The sequence below is a fragment of the Nilaparvata lugens genome, chromosome 3, assembly GCF_014356525.2.
Source record: "Nilaparvata lugens isolate BPH chromosome 3, ASM1435652v1, whole genome shotgun sequence".
Taxonomy (NCBI): Eukaryota; Metazoa; Arthropoda; class Insecta; order Hemiptera; family Delphacidae; genus Nilaparvata; species Nilaparvata lugens.
Genome location: NC_052506.1, coordinates 80,700,112 through 80,717,969, shown reverse-complemented (window position 1 = coordinate 80,717,969; position 17,858 = coordinate 80,700,112). Strand labels below are relative to the sequence as shown.

General features: G+C 35.2%; 1 protein-coding gene across 2 annotated transcripts in view; it reads right to left on the bottom strand.

Annotated features, from left to right (window-relative positions):
• Positions 1–17,858, bottom strand: part of LOC111054239 (C3 and PZP-like alpha-2-macroglobulin domain-containing protein 8) — an 86,889-nt gene that overhangs the window by 7,551 nt on the left and 61,480 nt on the right. The window contains exons 12-20 of one of the 2 annotated variants that reach the window (XM_039424755.1): positions 16,565–16,725; positions 15,272–15,382; positions 14,380–14,438; positions 12,982–13,155; positions 11,590–11,820; positions 9,831–9,962; positions 7,052–7,220; positions 4,378–4,642; positions 1,010–1,193 (exon numbers count right to left, since the gene is read on the bottom strand). In XM_039424755.1, coding sequence (XP_039280689.1) covers positions 1,010–1,193; positions 4,378–4,642; positions 7,052–7,220; positions 9,831–9,962; positions 11,590–11,820; positions 12,982–13,155; positions 14,380–14,438; positions 15,272–15,382; positions 16,565–16,725 — 1,486 coding nt within the window. Of the gene's footprint in view, positions 1–984; positions 1,194–4,377; positions 4,643–7,051; positions 7,221–9,830; positions 9,963–11,589; positions 11,821–12,981; positions 13,156–14,379; positions 14,439–15,271; positions 15,383–16,564; positions 16,726–17,858 lie in introns of both variants that reach the window. The other variant, XM_039424756.1, reaches the window with a different exon arrangement.

Genomic DNA, 17,858 nt, shown 5'->3' with positions numbered 1-17,858 from the left:
AATATAGCACTGATCAAGCCTACTTTTACTGCTACTTCTGAGGCCTGAAAAAAAATAGAAAACCATCAGAAAAATCGAATAAAAACTGTGCATAGTACTAACAGAGACAAAGGATAGCATAATAAGATATCCAATAGTATAGGACGTTTCTGTTCCAAATTTCACTGTTAACTTTAACCGATAGTTCTTGTGACGCTGGTAGTCTCTCATACTGAGCCGTTCTACAGCAGTTCTGGTGTTTCTTAAATTAAACATCCATGTTATAATATGGGTTGACTATATTTGCTAAACAATAATTTCTGACGTTGTCCATAACTATTGTAATATTGAGCGGCAATAAAATTATATTCATTTTTTTTTCATTTTTACACTCTCACCCGGTCAAAACAGTACCCAATAATAGACAATAGTCGGCAGTAAACGGGTCGAGTTGACAAAAAATCGGCTTGAAATTTGGAACAAAAACGATCTATACCATGGGAAACTTCTTATGCTACCTTTTCTTTATGGAAAGAAAATCTATAAATAAATACAGGAGCCCCAAAATAAAAGTGAGTAAATAAATATATCATCATCATAATAATTCAAGGATTAGGCTCTGTTGGCCTGTTCCGGCATCCATTTCTTCATCTGTCGTCCGACGCCTCTTCTCCAATCGGGTTTGTAGTGCCAACCTTGAATTGGAAGTCTATTTGCTGGCATACGAAGTAGATGGTTAGACCAGTCTTCTCTACTTTTCTCCAATATTTGCAATAAAGACTCTACATTCAGTTCGGTTCTTATTACGTCGTTTCTTATGTGATCTAGTGTTACCTCTGACTGCTCGAAGGAACCTCATTTCGGCTGCTTGAATACGGGACTCAGTTTTACAATAGTAAACAATCACTGGCAAGCATCAAAATAGATATATTTAAAAAAAATTGACCTGAGCCAGCCGATATTATTACTATTATTATATTATAGGAACATTGAAACTTAAATTACATTTTATGTACGCTGATCAACTAACATTGCCAACTAATTTAGAATCAATGAAATTGGACGAAGTGGATTCGAAGAAGCTGCCGTCACTTGATTGAGACTGCAAAATCCAAGTCACACTTCGGCTGAACACTTCCGGGTCGATAAACAGGAAGTTCTCCCAGTCAGGGAATGAGGCGTGTCCGAATATTCTTACTGCCCAAGTTGTCAACCTGAAAAATACAATGTTTTACATTATATACTTGAATGAGATCAAAGTCACTCATGTCAAAGTAAAGTCACTCATCAAAGTCAGTCATTTATAAAGAGTCTTGTTCATTTTTTTCTGAACGAGCGTTAGTGAGTTCTTGTTTTTGAGATAAGTCGTTGTCAGTTAGTAAGCTTGTTTGTATATTCGACGATAACTTGCCTACCTACTAACCTACGTAACCAATAGGCCTACTCTTTTCAGACTAAATAGAATAAATAAATAAATTGTTATTGTCATTAAGCAACATTGGCAATAGACAAAGTCAAAACTAATACTGGGCATCATATATAAGTCAGAAGGATATGAGTTAATTTAATAATTGAAAGTATGTATGGTATACATATATGAACACAAACATAACTGAACATATATAACACATATATATACATATAAGTTACGGAAGCCTCAGCTGACGTCTTTCACTATCTCTATGGAGACAGCTAAGATTATGATGTTGATTAAATAAACATCATTCTTTGTCTGAGTTTGAATGAGACGTTTTATTCCTATCTACTTAACTGGTGCCGAACCAAATATTATCTAGTATTTTAGTTGAAGTTAATAGGAATTTTCGGATAGATTTTGAAAATGCCAAGGAGGAAGAAGGAAATTGCATCAAATATTGAAATTACCGGGAAAGAACCACCACTTATGGACGTGAAATGTCTCATGAATTTGATCGGATCAATTCAGGAGTTCCAAGGAGAGGTAAAAGAACTTAGTCTATTCTTGGAGAGAATGGATGCCATCCATTCTCAAATTATTGACAGCAATTTTGATGAATTAACAACTACAAAGCTGCATTCGTTTTTCTTGTCTAGAATAAGTACATCAAAATAATGGTTGATTTGGGAGTATCGTTCAGTTCATCTTGGGAGGATGTTAAAAAAGCCCTTAAAGAACGTTATGCAGGTGCAAGGAAATCATTCTCTGCAATGGCAATGAGAGTGTTGGAATTGAATCGTGATTTGGCGAGTCAATTGGTAGTTTTGCAATCGGTTATCGCAATTGGTTAAAGAATTGAAATCGAAAGTTTTAGATTCGTGTAATACTAAAGAGGAAGGGGTATGGAGAAATAAAATCTATGAAGAGTTATCAATGGAAGTTTTGTTGAGAGCAGCTTCGGAGCGAGTATGTACGAGTGTGAAAATTGCAAAACCTCAGTCTTTAGAAGAGGACTATTCAAATTGTCAAAGATGAGGAGTTATTGGAAAGAAGCTAGTCATAGACACCAAATTGGAGAGTGGTTGAGAATAAGAGAAGATATTCACTTAATAGTAGAACCTCTCCTGTTTATGGTAACAGATCGAACCAGAATGGAGAACTGATGTAAAGGGATTGGTTACTAAGGGAAAGGAAATAGAAAGGGAAATTAGCACGAAACGAGTGTTGGGAGTGTAGGAAGAAGGGCATTTTGCCAGAGAATGTCCTTACATTATAGAAAGGAAGTTACCCCAAAAAAGAATTTTGGAAGAAGAGAAGTCAATGCTTTGAGGAGGAAGGAAAAATCGCAAAAAAATTTGGAAGGTAGTTCTGATGGAGAGAGTTTACTCACTCCTCAGATAGTGAAAATAGCTGTTACCGTTATGAAAGTCAATATCGAGAGAAAAATGAAAAAGACTGGCCTGAATTGAAGGAAAATAAATCAAACCAATTATCGACAAAGAAAGGTAGGAATAAAGATTGAGGATTTCGGATGAGGAATATAGGCAATAGACAAAGTCAAAACTAATACTGGGCATCATATATAAGTCAGAAGGATATGAGTTAATTTAATAATTGAAAGTATGTATGGTATACATATATGAACACAAACATAACTGAACATATATAACACATATATATACATATATAACACAAACTAAAGTGAACCTAGAAGAACTCAAATATTCATCACTATACAAACACAGTACTAAAGAAGGGCAAGTCAACATGGTTGAAATAAGGAAGAAAAGTTCAAAAAAAAATCAAGGAATCAAATATCAATAATCATATCGGAATCGAAGAACTCCTGTATAGAATACATTGGTGTTTTCACTAACCAGTTGAAAAGTTTCATTTTAAATCTATCTGTGGACTTATTTATAAAGCTCAGAGGTAACTTATTGTACAGTTTCAGTCCTATAATATTGTAGCTATTTATTGACTTTGAAAGTCTTTGGAATGGTATATTCTGCCCATTCATGTTTCTTGTTAAGACTGATTGGAGTTGTAATATTGTAGTTGACAATATTGAAACACAACGGAGCGTAGTGTATCCAAGCTCGCACTCTGCTCGCGATCTGTTCTCGCGCGACCTGCGATCATCTTGCGAACTGTTCGCATGAAGTTTGTTTGCAGCGCAACACACCTATTAGGTGAGAGTAATACTTTCGATCTGATGATTTTATGTTTCTACTCGCCATATCCGTCCGACTGGATCATCCAAGAATGAGATCAGCAGGCTCGCTTCGCTCGCCTGCATTTTTCATTTGAGCATTTTTATCATAATTATGACTAAACATCTGGCTAAACGGATAATTATGGCGAGCGAAGCGAGCCTGACGGCTAGTAATATAATATTCCCAGGAATAGCCCTGATTGAAGTAGCAGTGCCCAATCAATATTTCCGCGATAAATGCATTTCAATCTTCAACTTGGTGCCAACCTAACAAAGTCAACTCAACTTAATGCCAACCTGACAAAATTATTAACCAGTTAACAACTGTTTCGAAGAGGTACTCTCTCTCTCTAGATTATAGTTCTATATTGAAATATGGTATGGACATTTTTAAATTATAATTAAGAGAATAAGAAGAATATACAAAAGACGAACTTGAAACCCTTAAAAACCACCCTTAGAGTTAAAATATTGCCAAAAGATTTCTTAGTGCGCCTCTAAAGGGCCAACTGAACATAATTATACCTACCATATTTGAACGTTTTTGGTCCGGTAGATTTTTAGATCTGCGAGTGAGTGAGTCAGTTAGTCAGTCAGTCAGTCAGTGAGTGAGTGCCATTCCGCTTTTATCTATATATAGAAGAAGATAATTTTAAAGGAGTTTAGTTAAAAAACCTCGATTCAGAAGTTCGAAAATATACGTGAGAAAAGAGTGATTATTTCAAATTGATATTGAATTTTCAAGTTATGATCACTCGAGACTCACCATACACTCGGCTCAGATCCATCCCAATCCGAGAACCATCCACCGGGATTGTAATAACGCATTACAAGGCCATACAAAGAATTGATTTCGTTGAGTATTTCATGGAACGTATGCGGATTCAATTGATTGGTGAGACGGATGTAGTGCAGCACCCAAATATTCACGCCGAATTCGAACAATGACGATTCAGCTCCTTTTCCATGCCTTTCCAGAACACTTTCAATTGTTAACGGTATTGTTGGAAATGTGGGGCCGATTAGGTCACCTGAGAAATTGAAATACTGATAAATCAAGTTGAAATAAAGTAAATTTGTATGACTTTTGTTTCTGAGGAGTCCCACATCACCTGAATTTAATAATTTAAAACTTCAATGGGCCTTACGATTGTCATACTTCAGCCAGGACTGACAATTTAACGTGCTCATCCGATAACACGGGAGTGTCCTGGTTAGAAAACTTTTGGTGATAAGTGGGTATGAACCCGGGATATGTAGGCAGCTACGCCAGTAGAACTCTATCCACTAGACCACGGATTACGGTATACTTATTTATACACTACTTATTCACTTTTTTTACCGGTACTAACTCTTTGCAATTTGAAGAATGTTCAAATCATGAATATTTGAAATAGCATATTTTGAAAAACCGATGGCAAACTTGCAAAAGTGTGAAAATCAATGAAGCTTGGATGCTTGGACAAATTTGATATTCTGGATAAGTAACAGTATACAAGATAATATCTAGTTGAAATCATGGAAGATAAAATTTGATTTGAAGATAGGTCTACATTGGATACATGGAAGATTAAATTAATGATTTGATTGTATGGTATGAGATGTTGTGATATTTTTCCATAATTGAAAGAATAAGACTTTGATATTGTCAATATCACTTTTATTTATTCGAAAATTAATTTATTTAATACCAAAACCTGGTTCTGAATTATAAATTAATTTTCGAATACTCAGCTGAAGATGTGGTAGGTTTTACCATGAAACCTGGTTCTGAATTATAAATTAATTTTCGAATAAATAAAAGTGATATTGACAATATCAAAGTCTTATTCTTTCGAAGATTAAATTGTTCAATATTGATCAGCTGCAGAGTAATGTATATAGTAGCCTAAGGTTCACGTTTTAATGGCAGTATTCGATTAGCATTGGTATTGCTAAGTACCAATGTATATCACTGGTATATTGTCTATCTTTCGACAAAGCAGATAGCGCTATACTTTATCAGTTCCGCAATTTGGCCACATCGTTTTTTAAAAATATAGGATGGTAGAGATATAATTAATTATACTCCGTACAATGTTTGTTACTTTTGACTTGAGAAGGACATGCTCAGCAGAGAAAGGCATACAGCGGTAGGGATACAGTGGCAGCGATGTCGCCGTTCTGAACCGGCCAGCGTTCTCTAATTTCTAGTGAGTATTCAAGCGCTCATGTTAAACTTACAAAGTCTCCTCTCTGAAAGGATTCAGACTCGACTGAGTCTAATCGTCAAATTGGCAACTGTGCTTCTACCTATGTCTCTATCCATCACTGTAATTGGCTGATCTCCCTCCTTTTCCCTGCGCCGCATATACCTCCAAGTCAAAAGTAATTTTGTACGGAGTATAGATAGATATTTATCTTAGTTTGGAAAATTATGAATTTACCATTGAAAAATATATTTATTGTTATATTGTTTTTATATTTATTTATTTAATATATTTCTTGACGAATGAAGTGCCGGTTGCACAACAGCCGGTTAAATTTTAACCGTGATTAATTCCACGAAGACTAATCAGAGAAGCCGTCTTTTCAAAAACGCCTTCTCTGATTGGTTCTCGTGAAATTAATCACGGTTAAAATTTAACCGGCTGTAGTGCAACCGGGCCGAAATATAATTTATCATTCTAAAGAAGAATGAACTGTCAATATTAAATCAGTTACACTGGAAACAATTACTATCCTCTATAGAGGGTAATGGCGAGACAGAGAATCGGCAACGATGTCCTCGTATCTCTCTCCACTGCTATTATAACGTCAAGGACCTCACTACAGGAGTTTTAACTCTGTTATGCAACTGGGGTTGATAATAAATGATACTGTCGTAATTATATTACAGTAGAACTCCAGTTATCCGAGTTAATGGGAATCGGGACCCATTCGGATAATCAAATATTCGGAGTTTTTTTTTTTTAATTGTCATCGGAGAGAAAAAAAGCTACGTTTTGATATTGCACTATTTTTTATTGAATTAAATGAAAGAAACATGATATTTTCACATGGTTTAAATATAAATAAAATGTACTTATATGTAGTCTACAATGGAAGGACAATAGTGAGCGAACGCGCAAACACTGGCATCGCGGGGGGAAGAATGATAGCGCACTTAGGCCCGGTTGCACAACAGCCGGTTAAATTTCAACCGTGATTAATTTTATGAGAACCAATCAGAAAAGGCGTTTTTGAAAAGACGGCTTCTCTGATTGGTTCTCGTGGAATTAATCACGGTTAAAATTTATCCGGCTGTTGTGCAACCGGCACTTAGACTTTTTTTGGACAAATTTTTTTCTAAAAGTAATTCGGATAATCGGAGATTCGGATAGTTGGAGTTCGGATAATTGGAGTTCTACTGTAGTTTGAAATGACTGAAACCGAAGTTGAAAGATAGAATGTTGACCAACTTGTTAGCGTTATGCTTGCTGATGGACTGCCAAACACATATCTCCTCCATTCCTCATAGGGAACGATGGGCGACTCCTCTACTATTATATCCAGGTAGTCCAGAGCCAAAGCTCGATTCTTCAAGTCCAGAAACGCTGACGTGTGTCGTTTTATCAAGGCACCTTCTCCCTGTGACAGTAAAGAACCTGGTTAAACATAAATTAATACTACCCTACCTTGTTAAGCAAATTAAACCTGAATTACGCAAGTTACTCTCACATAGGGGCCACCACTCCTCAAGCACATGAACTCAACACCACATCCTACTGAATTCAATCAAGCAAGCAATTAATCCACCTGAATTACGCAAATTACCCTCACATAGGGGTAACCACTCCTCAAGTCCATGAACTCAACTCCTTAACTGAATTCAATAAAGCATTTCATAAACGAGCATTATATTTTATACTCGTAATAACGAAGTAAAATATAGAAATGTGATATGAAAGTGGACAACCGAAGTGTATAAGCCCGAGTGGGGTGAATTTATCTATTTATTTATCCATCTATTTATTTACAATATCTCTTTGGAGACAACAGGTCGAAACCCACAATTGCCTCCTGAATTTAGTTCGTAATAATGTCAAAAATTATTCTCATGCATAATTGTATAAATCAACTATAATATCCCGGGAGGGGTCACGCCTGGTCTTTTGCACCCAGTCATAACTGATTAAGGTCATTTCTTTGCACTCATGAAAAGTATGCATCCCCTCTCCTAAGTACCTTCAAATGGACTCTCCCACTATACAGTGATGCAGTTGGCGCCTTATTTCCGTTGTCCCAGTCACTGTCACACACGCTTTTCAACAAGTACTGGTCGAATACACCCAGCGCGACTTGTCACGTTTTCCGCATATGGGTCGAATCCACCCAGTGCAACTGTCGCGTTTTCCGCATATGGGTCGAATCCACCCAGTGCAACCTGTCGCGTTTTCCGCATATGGGTCGAATCCACCCAGTGCAACCTGTCGCGTTTTCCGCATATGGGTCGAATCCACCCAGTGCAACCTGTCGCGTTTTCCGCATATGGGTCGAATCCACCCAGTGCAACCTGTCGCGTTTTCCGCATATGGGTCGAATCCACCCAGTGCAACCTGTCGCGTTTTCCGCATATGGGTCGAATCCACCAGTGCAACCTGTCGCGTTTTCCGCATATGGGTCGAATCCACCCAGTGCAACCTGTCGCGTTTTCCGCATATGGGTCGAGTCCACCCAGTGCAACCTGTCGCGTTTTCCGCATATGGGTCGAATCCACCCAGCGTGACTCCTTGTGTGTGCTACATTTACTTCTCAAACATGAATGAAATGGTAGAGGAACTAGTTTTGAGACTTTTAGAAAGTGTAAAAAAGAGGAAAGACGTAAGTGAACAAGAAGGACTAGAAAATCCAACAATAAAATCTCAAATTTTATCGTACTCTGTCACATATTACTGCACCTGGTCTAATCCACCCAGCGCGACCCCTCATTTGATTTTCACTTGCGCGACCTCTCTGGGATATTGAAATAATAATGCAGTAATTGAACTAAAATACTGTACTACTCCTAATAAAACTAATGAAAATACTGAGAGGAGTAGGGCCGCTCCGCTCTATAAATAGATTTACCATGATAATTATTATAAAAAATAAACATTTTAGATAATACATACTATTTTTCTACGGTAGCCTATCAGATGAAAACAAGGATTGAGAATTTATAAAAGATTCAGCCTCTACTCCTCCAGTACAAAAAAATTGTCAGTAATCGTTATAAACACTACACTACTGAAACTGCTGACTTTTTGGGATTTCCCAAGATTCGATTTTGTGTCCCTCACCTAGGAATTTTAAGGACTAAGTCTGCGTCGAAACCGCCCCTCCACCCACCCCTGCTCACACAAATACCAGTAAATAATTGGATAGATGTAACATAATAATCAAATATATAATCTGATAATTTAAATTTAATATAGAAAGCCAATGCAGTTTTCCCAATCTTTTATCCACAACCTAATTGAGTTTTCAAAATATCTAATAACACCTTCACACACATAGGATTAGGAAAAATATGATTTGTCTAGACACAAAGTCCGCGTCAAGATTAAGCTTATTCCAAGGCCAGGTGAACTTACATTCGTTTTTCAAAATTATTACAATGATATACAAACAATTAACACATATTGCTAGTGGATAAATAATAGAATAAATAGATAGTATAAGTGATAGTATAACAGATGAATAATATGAGTGAACTCACGAAAGAATTTACAGAGATGACTAATTTTGATAAATGATTGAATAAACAGATGAATCATATGAATGAACTCACAAAATAATTTACAGAGATGGTTATTTTCAATAAATAATATTGAATAAACAGATAAAATATGAGTGAACTCACGGAATAATTTACAGACATGACTATTTTCAATAATTGAATAAACAGATAAATAATATGAGTGAGCTCACAAAAGAATTTACAGAAATGAGTAATTTTGATAAATTATTGAATAAATAGATAAATCATATGAATGAACTCACAAAATAATTTACAGTGATAGTTATTTTTAATAAATAATTGAATAAACAGATAAAATATGAGTGAACTCACGGAATAATTTACAGACATGACTATTTTCAATAATTGAATAAACAGATGAATAATATGAGTGAACTCATGAAAGAATTCACTATTCAAAGAGATGACTATTTTTGATAAATAATTGAATAAACAGATTAATTATATAATTAACTCACGATAACATTGAGTTTGTGTATAGCGTGGGCGTGGCCAGCCTGTCCTGAAGCCGTGACATGGATCTCGATCTCCCCTTGCTCAATGCTAGCAACAACTGGCATGTCTATGTGCTTCTGACATTCTGGAGCTAGCTACCAAAAAACATAAATCGCCTGATAAGCACTCTTCAAACCATGAATATTGCTGTGAATGATTTTCAAATAATCTAAATGAAATTTAAAGTACGGTACATGAAATTACACATTTTTCAATGCATTTTCAAATTTACACTACAAAAAACACACTACACATTTCAAATTTACACTATTTCAAATTGATTTACAATTTATAACACTTTTCAAATTGCACTTAAATTCCAATATTTCTACCGCAATCCATGAAGGCTCTTCATAAAGCTTGTTAAAACTTTGAAGATATGACTTGCATTGCATTTGATTAATTGCATTCGAATCCACAAGAATTATCCCAACGATTATATTGAGAGAAAAGTTCTCCCTTATTCTAGCTCTAGCCGCTTATTTCTCAGCCGTTTCTAGCATATTAATATCCCATCTTTCATCTCTCTCGGTTAATTCATCCATTTCTCGTCTTTCTATCTACAATATTTTTATCTGTTATACTCCCATATCATTATAGTAATATCGGGGCATTGAGCTTCGCTGATTATTTATTTATTGATAAAAAAAACACAATTAATTCTTCAGAATGATTGGGGAAGGACTAACAGACACATCTCAAGACTCTTTCTTCCGCCCCTAATTAATTTCGATTTATACACTATAAATAGTCTAAAAAGTAGGTTATGTTCCATACACTTGAAATCAGGTACAATTTTCAGTACAAACATTTGAAAACAGAAAAGTTCTAATTTAGATTGTTTACAAACCAAATTGAATAACAAAATAACACTTTACTAATCACTTAAACCTGTAAATTAATTATCAAATTATGATTTATACTCCAATTTTGAATGATTTACCATGTCATGTCAACAAATCAGATTATTTTGATTGGTGTAAAAGATCAGCTGGTATTTTTAAAAATCTTTGTCACCAATCATGTATTAGATTCTAGGCCTACACTGTGACGTTGCAATATCGTAGGCTGGGGCCTTGTATTAGAGATGGCTATAATGGATAAGCTGATTGATTGCAAATAGTTTAACAGCTGAACATAATTCTGTCTCTCTCACACATGCACTCCCATGCATCTTTCGTTATCAACAGACGACGAAATTATCATGTGTTTTTCGAAGGATGAATAATTATTATCCTTTTTATGTCCTTCAGCGAGTTCTCCCAGGGATGAAACCTGGTGCAATCGAATTTTTATATCATAAACCTAATATGTTCCAAATTTCGTGAAAATCGTTAAAGCCGTTTTCGATATCCGTTGGACATAGATAGCCATATAAATAACCAAATAATATATAAATATAAACAGAAATTGCTCGCTTGATATTAGAACACTTGTTTATTCCATCTGGCTCGAGAGGTCTTCGAATTTAGAACCCTCATAATTTTGTGTCTCCCATACAAACAAGGCCCTTTTTTCAAATTGCTCCGCTGTCTTTGCCAGCTCTACTCCCCGTTATCATCCGATCGAAAACAAGGGAGTGCATGACCTGTTCAAAAACTTTTGGTGATAAGCGGGGTTTGAACCTGGGATCTCTAGGCTGCTACGCAAGCACTCTACCCACTAGACCACTGATGACATTTGAAAAAGAAATTTGAATATGGGTGGGAAAGCCATACTCACGTAAACGAGCACCTGATGATCGCCGGAGGACAGGCGAGCATTGTAGCTGGAGACGACTCCGTTGGGCTCGACGTGCACGAACTTGTGGCGAGGCGAGGCGAGCAGAGTAACCAGCACGAGTGCCTCGACGAGCATGTGGTTCTGCAGCAGAACGGCGAGCCCCAGTTGCTCGCCACGGTGACACGTGGTGGGGCCTGACACCTGCATTGTCAGCGGCTTCTTCGTCGAGAACTGCAACACATCAAAGTAAAAAAAAATTTCAAAAAATTTGTTTCATTTTATGGCAGAGACCTCCATAAACCAGAGTAGAAGAAACTGCAAGTCGTCATTCTAGTGTCAAAACTTGATGAAACATAAAGGTGTGTACAGATATACGCGCCGCGAACATGAGCAATTCACTTTTAATCAGCTGAGTTTATCTGTATTTTTACAGAAACGGTATAAGATATGGATATAAAAAGCTTGGAATCAGCTGATTAAAAGTGAATTGATCATGTTCGCGGCGCGTGAATCTGTACGCACCTTAATTATAGCAGTTTGTAATCGATGAAGAAATTCAAGACTGAAGAACTGTCACGAAGTGAGTGGTTTGTTTCCTTTGCTTTCATGAGTGGACTCTCTTACAAATTCTGATCATATATTTATTCTCTATTTTTCCCTATCTTCTTCTCTCATTCTTCCCTTTTCGCTCCTCTTCACTCTTCATTCCTTTCTTCAATACTCTCTACTAGCCTATTACAAATGAAACCTTAGTTGGCTAGGTATTTTTCCTCCTTTCTTAATTTTCAGCGCACCCCACCATGAAGCCTGATTTTGTTTTTTTTTTTAATTTGTATTTTGTTTGTGTTGTTTTGTTTATTGATTTATTTTGTGTATCTTTTGTTGATTTGAATGACATTATTGATATTGATATATTTATTTATTGATTGTTGAAAGGGTTTCTAGAAAAAAAGAAGAAGAAGAAAAAGGAATATGACGGGGAGATGAACGAAGAGAGGATGAAGGACGAAGGGCGGTGAAGGAGGTAGTGGAGAAGAAGTAGAAGGGGAAGAAGGAGAAGTAGGAGAAATAGAAGAGGAGGATAAAAAGTAGAAGTAGGATAAGGAGAAGTAGATGGAAAAATAGAGAAGGAAGAAGAATAAGAAGAAGAAGAAAATGGATGACAAGAAAGAGGAGGATAAGAAGGAGAAGTAGGAGGAAAAGAAGAAGACGGAGGAAGAAGAAAAGGACGGGGAAGAGTAGGATGAGACGGAGAAGAAGGAGGAGTAGGTGGAGAAGGTGAAAAAGGAGGAGAAAAAATAGAAGAAGGAGAATGCAATAAATAATTGTATAATTATTCATAGACAGAATAGAATAGAATAAGTATAGACAGAATAGGTGTTATGATGTTACCTGGACAGGTTGTGAGAGCACACTGAACCCTGTCCTGCCTCCGACAGTGAATCCATTGATGTACCACAGGTCAGCCATCCGGGGAGGCCACAGCGGCTCGAACTCAATGCCCACGTGGTCGTTCTTCTTTATCTCTCTCCACGCCCAATCGCCATCATCCGCGTCGTACAGAAACTAACAACACATGTTATCTAGTGAGTAATCAAAGCTGGAATATTTTTCACCGAACTTTTCGTCAAAAAAAATATATATATAAAAGCGAAATGGCACTCACTCACTCGCATCTATATAAATAGAAGCGAAATAGCACTCACTCACTGACTGACTGACTCACTCACTCACTCACTCGCAGAACTAAAAATCTACCGGACCAAAAACGTTCAAATTTGGTAGGTATGTTCAGTTGGCCCTTTAGAGGCGCACTAAGAAATCTTTTGGCAATATTTCAACTCTAAGGGTGGTTTTTAAAGGTGCGTACAGACTTTCGCTCTGCTCCGCAACCGAACGTCACTCCAGTAGAGCGATTGATGATCGACCGGGGAGCAGGAGTGGTTCGACCGGGGAACGCTAGAAGATCTAACATCTTCAATAACGTTCATGACGGGTGGGGGGCGGTACAATGGAGATTCAATGTGGTTCAATGGAGGAAGGAGGGCGGTACGAGGGCGGAGCGTGCTCGGTGCGGGTTGGAGGCGCGTTTATGTGTACGCAGCTTAAGGGTTTAATTCGTCTTTTAGCATGTATTCTTATTCTTCTTATTCTCTTAATTATAATTGAAAAATGTCCATACCATATGTTAATATAAAACTATAATCTAGAGAGAGTACCTCTTCGAAACAGTTGTTAACTGGTAACTAAATTAATAATTTTGTCAGGTTGGCATTAAGTTGAGTTGACTTTGTTAGGTTGGCACCAAGTTGAAGATTGAAATATATCGCATTTATCGCGGGAAAATTGATTGGGCACTGCTACTTTAATCAGAGCTATTCCTGGGAATATTATATTACTAGCCGTCAGGCTCGCTTCGCTCGCCATATCCGTTTAGCCAGACGTTTAGTCTGGACCCCCGACTGGATCGTCCTAACATATGATTCGCTCGCCTGCTGATTTCATTTTTGGACGATCCAGTCGGGGGTCCAGGGGGCGGATCCCCTTGGCTAGACGGATATGGCGAGCCTGACGGCTAGTATAATTATATAGCAGAGTGACAAATCAAATAAAATCATTATTTGTCTCAAAAACATAATCACAAAATGATTAAAAAGATAAATAGAAACAAATATAGACTTTTGAGAGCGATTAGGTAAGAATGATCAAACTCTGAAGCTCCCGCCTAGAAAGATGGAAAGAATGCAAAATTTTAGTTGAAATAATGGATAGAAACACGTGACTACTTACACTATATCGACTGACTCTTGAAATCTTGTAAATATTATCAGCACTGGAATCAATCAGACCTGCAACATCATAAGAATACCATTTTGAAAAATAACTGATCAATGGAACAATTTCGAACATATTTAAAGACCAAACGGTTAATTCAAATTGAATACGAAATGAAAAATTAAAGCCTATTTTTGGATAATTAGTAAGCTAATTTATTCTCAGCAATAAAAATCGGTGTTTGCAGCATGGAATCGCATGATTGAGAGTTCCTTGAAAGAAAAAACCTTCCTACACTTAAATCTTAAACCATAAATCTACACTCACTCCAAATGAAAATCTTGATTCTTCTTTTGTTGCAATAGCCTGGTTTTATAATTATGATGGCTCAAATGATCTATTTAGGTGAGGTGGAACTTCCGACAGGAGCTCCTCACCAATAAAAGCTATACGATTATTATTATCATTATTATTATTATTATTATTATTATTATTATTATTATTATTATTTTATTATTATTATTATTATTATTATTATTATCATTATTATCATTATTATCATTATCATCATTATTATGTGTGACTGTGAGCTTATATAATGGACGACTGTGAGCTCTGCCAAACACACTCCAACTTTGCTGTTGTTAACATTTTGTGTTTTCAAATACCTAATTCAATGGAATGGTTATGTTTTACTATAAAACTATACTATTACTGAAACTATATTCCTTTTGAGTATATAATTACAGTATTATACCATTTAAAAACTATAATCAATCATAATAAAAATAGAATTTTACAAATCTCAATTGAAGAGAACAATGCAAGAAATTAATGACAATAATAAAAATTGATGACAATATTATTGTATTTTATGTGAAAAAATAATGATTTATCATTGACTTACAATCAATTTCATCAGAATTATCGGCACAGTCGAATTTTCCATCACACTTCTGTTCAGTAGAAAAACAGCCAGTAGTCACACAAGGCAGTAAAGAGGAACTCAAACATAATTCTGGAATAATGTAAAATAATTAATGTTTTTTCTTTTCAATGGATACCATTTTTTTTCATTAATTTCATGAAAATTGAAGAGATGTACACTAGCCTAACGAGGAATTAATTCAAAAATAATTCTAAAAAAAATGTAAAATGATTCATGTTTTTCTCTTCAATGAATGCCATTTTCTTAATTGATTTCATGAAAATTGATGAGATGTACACTAGCCTAACGAGGAATTCAAACATAGTTCTGGAAAAAATGTAAAATGATTCATGTTTTTTCTCTCCAATGAATACCATTTTTTTTAATTGATTTCATGAAAATTGAAGAGATGTACACTAGCCTTACAAGGAATTAATTCAAAAATAATTCTGAAAAAAAATGTAAAATGATTCATGTTTTTTCTCTCCAATGAATACCATTTTTTTAATTGATTTCATGAAAATTGATGAGATGTACACTAGCCTAACGAGGAATTCAAACATAGTTCTGAAAAAAATGTAAAATGATTCATGTTTTTCTCTTCAATGAATGCCATTTTCTTAATTGATTTCATGAAAATTGATGAGATGTACACTAGCCTTACAAGGAATTAATTCAAAAATAATTATAAAAAAATGTAAAATGATTCATGTTTTTCTCTTCAATGAATGCCATTTTCTTAATTGATTTCATGAAAATTGATGAGATGTACACTAGCCTAACGAGGAATCCAAACATAGTTCTGGAAAAAATGTAAAATGATTCATGTTTTTTCTCTCCAATGAATACCATTTTTTTTAATTGATTTCATGAAAATTGAAGAGATGTATACACTAGCCTTACAAGGAATTAATTCAAAAATAATTCTAAAAAAAAATGTAAAATGATTCATGTTTTTCTCTTCAATGAATGCCATTTTCTTAATTGATTTCATGAAAATTGATGAGATGTACACTAGCCTAACGAGGAATTCAAACATAGTTCTGGAAAAAATGTAAAATGATTTATGTTTTTTTCTCTCCAATGAATACCATTTTTTTTAATTGATTACATGAAAATTGAAGAGATGTACACTAGCCTAACAAGGAATTAATTCGAAAATTATTCTGGAAAAAAGTGTAAAATGATTCATGTTTTTTTTTTCTCTTTTATGAATGTAATTTTCTCAATTCATTCTATAGAATTCGAATAGATGTACACTAGCCTACATACCTGCTGTAGGTTTCAGAGGTATCAGCTCTGAGGTCATTACAAACAATCCATTCAACTCAATGGTGTTTCTTGCATCCATGCCATAATCCATGGAAGGAAAGTACACACTTTCATCAGCCATTTTCCCATCTCTGGATTGTCTCAATAATGTGTGTAGTGACCTGAAAAATAAAATCTAGATTTGAAATTGATGATAAAAATTTTTATAAAAGCTGAACAAACATAGTGAAGTTAATTGCAAATTTCATTATATTTTATAACAAAGTAACCTGTTACTTGAAACAAATAAATTAATAATTGAATCTCTAAAGATTGATAAAAGATAATAATTTTGAATCATTGGAGATGAATAGCTCATTCCTAAGTTCATAATGGATCATGTCTATTATTTTGAAGTATTATATGTATATTTTATAACAGAGTATGAAAATATTTATACCTTGAACAATTTTTTTTCTATTAAAACTAGTCACTAGGACTAACCACCAATTTTGTTCTCTTATTTCTTATCCTAAAATATAAATTTTCATTGTTAAAGTCTTCCAGTGAAGCCTACAGTTCTAATCTATAATTCCTCTACTTTAAATTCTTTTGCTACACATTTATTTAATTCATACTTTTTTCACTTCACTAGCACTACACCAACTCGAAGGGCTTTGTTCTACCTTGAACAAGGAGAATTCTGTCAGCTAAAATAAAATAATAGTGTAGTCTTATAAAACAGAAGTCTCCAGAATATAGTATAGGATTGACTGAATATTCCCGTTCAACTCACAAATAAATTATAAACTCGCATTATAGTCCACGCAATGAATGCTCAAGAAAGGGTATTGAGGGAAATGTTTGGAAGACAATTTTTGACCCCGCAGTTCTGTTAAGGGTAGTAAGGAGGTGAACATATCAAAAGTGCCAACCCCTACCCAATGTGCTAAGGGGGTGGGGGTGGTTTAAAGGTACCATGTCTTGGTTTCTCGCATAAAACTCAAAAACTATGTATCCTAAGGACTTACAAATTAAAGCTTACGTAATTTCCTACAATATCTATTCCACAGCTTTTTTTATATCTCCTCTAGTTTCCAGATATCCGCTCTTGAAGGTGTGACATTTTTGAAAAAAAAACACGATTGCCACCAATTTTTTTCTATTTTTGCTCTTATATCTTTCCAAAAATCGACGGAAAGAATCCATGCTGCTGATTATGAGCTTATAGAGCATTGGATTCTCTTCAATTTTATGTATAATTTCACACATTTACGAATTTACCTACACCTTTTTCAGCAGCTTTAGTGTTGAG